The sequence below is a fragment of the Paramisgurnus dabryanus genome, chromosome 4 (genome assembly GCF_030506205.2).
Source record: "Paramisgurnus dabryanus chromosome 4, PD_genome_1.1, whole genome shotgun sequence".
In the NCBI taxonomy this organism is placed as follows: domain Eukaryota; kingdom Metazoa; phylum Chordata; class Actinopteri; order Cypriniformes; family Cobitidae; genus Paramisgurnus; species Paramisgurnus dabryanus.
In genome coordinates, this window is record NC_133340.1 from 20,006,753 (window position 1) to 20,012,775 (window position 6,023).

Below are 6,023 nucleotides of genomic sequence, written 5' to 3' on the forward strand. Positions count from 1 at the left end.
TTTTTTATGATCGCAAAAAGTTTAATTCAGTACATTATTTTATTTTTAAATCGAATTAATTAAACTGAAAAGTAACTCGGATTCCTTTTTTTAAAAAGTAGCTCAAATATTAATGTGTAAATTTTGAAAGTAATGCGTTACTTTAAAAAAGTAATATTACGTAATGCTGGTTACTTGTAATGCACTGGTTAGCAACGTAGCTGGTTGGCAATGGGAAATTGCAACTTAGTTAGCAACTATATGGTTTTGGGAAACACATCCCAGATTAGGAATATATGGATCATTTTTCCTATAGTTTAGACATAGTTCCCATGTCCTGTCAGGAAATCACTAAATCTGTGCTCAAATATCAGCTCTGTTGTGAGAGTTCATACTTCAAATCAACCATGAGGTAGACACAGAGATGAAGTGATGTTGAATCAAATAAAGATGCTTTATTGAATCTTAGTTGCATTCTCGATGCTCTGACTAACTTTGACTAGAAGCAGATTTAGAAGATGTTTTATATTTATATATATTGTTTTATAACATTATCATGATGTTAAGAAAACCTTGTGATCTAGTCCATTACATAAGATTTTAATAAAATTAAGAAAAATAATGTAGAATAGAATAACTAGATAGAATAAAATGCATATTTTGTCTGGTTGTTGCTTTTGGTTGCACTAATATAATATAATATAATATAATATACTAATATATGTATATGTTTATCTGGCAACTTTATATTTATAAGGTTTCTCTCCTGTATGAAGTCTCTCATGGACTTTTAAGTTACCTGACTCCGTAAACGTCTTCTCACACTGACAGCATTTGTAAGGTTTCTCTCCAGTATGAACTCTCTGATGGGCTTTAAAGTGAGATGAATGAGCAAACGTCTTCTCACACTGAGAGCATTTGAAAGGTCTTTCACCTGTATGAGTTCTCTGATGTTTCACTAAATGTTGACGTCGACTGAAACTCTTCTCACAGACATGACAGTAATAAGGTTTCTCTCCAGTGTGAAGTATCTGATGGGCTGTAAGAGTAGTTTTACGATTGAAACGTTTATCACAGTGTGAACATTGAAAGAGTTTCTCTTTAGTGTGTAGTGTTTGGTGTGATTTTAATTGACTTGAATCCCTAAAGGTTTTTCCACATTCATCGCACTGATATGGACTGTCATTGGTGTGTGTAAACACATGTGTCCTCATATTAGATATTTGGCTGAATCTCTTCCCACAGTGAGGACACTCGTATGGTTTTTCTCCTGTGTGAATTCTCTTATGAGAATCAAGACTGTTTTTGGTTCTGAAGTAATAGCCACATTCAGTGCAATAGAAAGGTTTTTCAGCATTGTGTGTCCTCATGTGAAATCTCAGATGAGATAAGCAGCCAAAATCCTCCCCACACTGCTCACAGCCAAACTTCTTCTTCTTCTTCTCTCTGTGCTCTTCTGAATGAAGTTTCTTCTCTTGTAAGGTAGTAAAGCTGATCTTACATCTCCTGCAGGTGAAGAGTTTCTGTTCTGAGTGTTTTCTCTCTAAATGTCTCTGTGAGCTCAATGTCTCTCAGTGCCGGTCCTAGATGCTGGGGGGCCCTAAGCAAAGCTTTGTGAGGGGCCCTCTGTCAGTGCATTCAGACCCTTATAGCATAGCACACATACATCTCGGAGACGTCTATTTGATGTCTGCGTTTACATCTGCAAGATGTCTTATTTAAATTGTTTTCTCATCTGCAATACGTCTGTGAGACGTCTCCTAAAAGATGACATATTGAAGATGTCTGCAAGACGTTTTTGATTTAGAATGTATGTAAAGCAGCTCTTTTCCTTTATAAGATGTTTTTACACACCAGATGTATTCCAGATCTCCAGATCTTTACCAGACATCTCACAGACGTACCTGTGCTATCTGGGTAAAACCCAGTCAATGTTGCTGTTAGTTAGTTGTTAACTAACCACATAGTGTATTATCTTATAGCTGTATAATATTCCCATATGCACATTACTTTGAAACCCTGACTGATAAACTTGCTGATTATAACATGAAACATGTATTTGCTGATAAGTTGTTTTGATTTAAAATGTGTTGTGAGAAGCACTAAAAAATTTACCTGATCTAAATGAATGTAATGAATCAAATTAAATTACATATAAATACATACTGTTAATACACAGGGGTTAAATTGGGATTTGTTATGTGGGGGGGGGCTCTGTGGGGAGGGGTACTTCGAGGGGTAACATGTTTAATACTGATGACAGCAAAGCCACTGGTGTGTTTCAATGACATTCTGGACCTCTGATAGGATTTGATAAGTTTCAGCTTTAAAAGAGCATTTCACCCGTAGAAACATTAATCTTTATTGAAAGTGTTATATTTGTAGTCGAAATGTAACATACATTTAGAATTTGGTGCCTATTTGACAGAGAAAAGGGGTGTTTGTAGTCTCATTCCCTCAACAAAGACATTGCACTTCCTTCTTTCAATGATGCAAAATGATGATTTTTACATCATTGAAAGAAGGATGTGCAACACTGAAATCTGTATTTCTCCAGTCTCAGCGGCAACTGAGAAAATGATGCATGACCATTCAAAAACATGACTGGAGTTCTAACTATACAAAGCTTAATGCAAATGGGTGAAGTGTCCCTTTAAAGCTGTCACAGAGGTTGACCCCAAATATTTTAAAAATAGTGTCTGATTTTAAATATTGCAAATCTATGAGTTTGACACCCTATATCCATTTGTTGCACATGTCATTATGCACAACTGATCAAACTTTAAAGGAAGTTAAAAGAATCAATCTCCTTGAATAATTCTAGGCATAAGATGCCCAAAAAGACTCAATTAACAAGATAAGGTACAACACACAGTACTGTATCAGCAACATGTCTTAGAAATTAGCCATAGAGATTCCCTATGCTGGTCAGCAGCTACAATCATATAGTTAGGTTTGATTTGTGTAATCAAAATACATTATTTTATTATCTATACAATGAGTTATATCCAGTGTTATCCAGTTAACATACTGTAATTAAACGAGTGACATATACTTTAATCCTTTACAAATTTCAAGTCTTCTATTAAGTTTTCTCGACGTGGGCACCATTCTTACCTCTCTCTCTCTCTCTCTCTCTCTCTCTCTCTCTCTCTCTCTCTCTCTCTCTCTCTCTCTCTCTCTCTCTCTCTCTCTCTCGTCAAATTATCCTGCACGAAAGCGCGTTCTTGAAGTTCAAAGGAAAAAGCGCGTGTTTTCGCGGCAATTGTGTCACCCAATTCGCGTCATTTGAATCGCCCCATGCTAAGACGCGTGTCTTTACATTGACTTAATCTGCTCGCGCAAATCCTTTATCTTGTTCCCTTGCTTCACGTTTTTTTCCCTTTATTCTGCTCCAGACGGATAGCTTTGTCTTTGTTTTAAATCAATGGTGGGCATATAATATGCGCATCGTTACCAAATCACTCTTCTGCGTCATGCACGCGGCCGTTTCTAAATTTGAAGGCTGCAACCTCCGGATCATGTCGCATATGCGCGCTGCATACGTCATCAAGCCTGATTTATTTAAGTTAAATAAGCATTTCATTTGCAAGTCATAAGCATAATATAACAATTAACCATTAACTAAGAATAATAGTCAACATTATAATTGTTAATATTCTAAAATACGTTTTTATGACGCATATGCAGCCTACAAATGTGACCTCTGAAGGCTGCAGCCTTCGGATTGAGAAACTGCCTGCATGTTGTCCGAGTACATATCAGTGATTTAAGAAATCATTAAGTATTTTTAAAAACCCGCACAAATTCGGAAGTTTGCAAATTATTTAAATTATAGCGTCTTGATTTCATTAAACATAATAATAATTTTCCTTTGATATAATGGTTTTAAATAATTCTGAGATCAAGGGGGCCCTCTAGTGGTGCGGGGCCCTATGCAAATTGCGTACTTTGCGTATAGGAAAGACCGGCACTGATGTCTCTCCACCGGTGATGCAGGAAAGAGTCGAGGACGTTATTTCTCCATCTAAACATAATTCACTCTTCACATCTGAAAGAAACACGAAACAATTAAATTCACTTTTATTTACACAAAGAAAGATGAATTGAGATGCTGTATCTTCTTCTATATTCACACAGAGACAGCTGTCAGTCCTGGGTCATTGCACATCAAATAAACCAAATTATGGTAACATAAACAGCCTAACATAAAGCCTCTTTGGTGAGGAAATACTTTCTTCCACCACGGATAAAAGAGACGCTCCAGATAAAGAGAAAACAATTATTTTCATTGCTTTATTCGCAAGGATGACATGATGTGAGATTATTGCGCTAGTTCCTCGAAAGTTTACATCCAGGAGCTCTGATCTTTGAAGGGATTACGGCACAGGGATAATCAGTTCTGATTGGGATTGACAGACAGATTTTGAGCTAGGGAACTGATAGACACACGTGAAGTGTTTAAAAACAGCATGGGCGGAAATCCCGGGGGGGTCGGGGGGGACAGGACCCCCCCTATCTGAGGGTTGTCCCCCCTAAATTATCATTAGAATATGTGTATTGAAAATAATTTAATGATTTATAATACTTAAACTAGTTGTGTAAGAAGTGAAACAATACAAATGCAAACGGAGCAACAACAAAAAAACGTTTTAAATATTTGGATTCCCCCTCCCTTGCCTCACAGTGGTTTGGTCCACTGCCCACGCCCCTTTTACCTCACCACCACACATTCCGGTGGTAGAGAAGTGTACGGAGCCGACGCGTTAATAAGCTATATACAATACAACGTTTCCCATCACTTATCAGTTTATCCTCATATGTTTTAAAACTGGACTATTTTGACATATAAACATGAACATATTTCGTTTTCTGAGAACAGAAGCAGATAAACGATCAAGAAAACATTTTTATGCATTCATGCAGAGGTGAGGCAGAGCTGAAAGTAACAAATTACATTTACTCACCTTGCTGTAACTGAGTTTTTTGTGTACTTTTACTTTGAGTAGTTTTTAAAATCTGTACTTTACTTTTACTTAAGTATGTTTAAAGTATTGTTGGTTACTTCGCTACATGTTAAATCATATCCGTTACTGAGTAAAAATAAATAAAAAAGTAAGGTGATAAAGACGCGCCACGGTCGGATGATTGATTGATGGGCGGGGGAACGCGCAAAAAGAACCATGGAGAGGGACGAGACAGGCGCAGGCTAATGCAGACCCTCAATTCAATTCTTACGAAAGAAACCCCTGGCCATTGACGCAAAGCGATTGTTTCATTCAGGTAGGGTTCATGCTCTTGAGTACGGAGTTTGAGAATTGCCGACCGTGTTTAACCGCTAATTTGCACGATGCATTTTTAATACATGCGCATTATCTTCCGAGGTCTAGCAGCTTCGCGTCAAGTCAAACAACTTGAGAACGTCCTCGAGAATGCGCAGATCATTAGACATTGCAGAGAGAGAGAGAGCGCGAGAGAGATAGATTGAAAGACATCAGGTACACAGGTCTGGGAGCTAATAAACGTGTAAAGGATGTATAGTGTATAGCCATGGCACTCATCTCATTATATGTTCATTTATGTATATAGTTTAATAACAATGTATGTTACCAGCAATACATCAATTACAACCTTCATATAATGATTGTATTTACTAGCTGCTGACCTCATATTATGTTTGCTTCAAAAGTGCATAACTCACCTGTAAAAATCATTAAATAATTCCATAAATGTTTCTTAGTTATAAAAAGCTTTTTATTTTATTAACATTTGTTATTGCACTTTAATTGTAGAGATGTTTACAATTAAAAACATAGTTTGAGATGTATATATTCTTCCTTTGTGAACTATACTAGAAACCTCTCCCCGCTGTAAAAAAGTAACTCTTAAAATTAAAATGACTTTTTACTTGAGTAGATTTTTAGACCAGTAACTTTACTTTTACTTAAGTAAAATATTATTAAAGTAACTTTACTATTACTTAAGTAGAAAATTGTATTACTCTTTTCACCTCTGCATTCATATGTATTAAAATTAAATTTGCG

The 6,023-nt window shown here is 36.3% G+C and overlaps 1 protein-coding gene across 1 annotated transcript; it reads right to left on the bottom strand.

Moving 5' to 3' along the window:
• Window positions 1–710: 710 nt before the first annotated feature.
• On the bottom strand, window positions 711–1,546 carry LOC141282096 (uncharacterized). The gene has a single exon (XM_073814582.1). The coding sequence runs from the start codon at window positions 1,347–1,349 to the stop codon at window positions 711–713; it is 639 nt and encodes a 212-aa protein (XP_073670683.1). The 5' UTR covers window positions 1,350–1,546.
• Window positions 1,547–6,023: the final 4,477 nt, after the last annotated feature.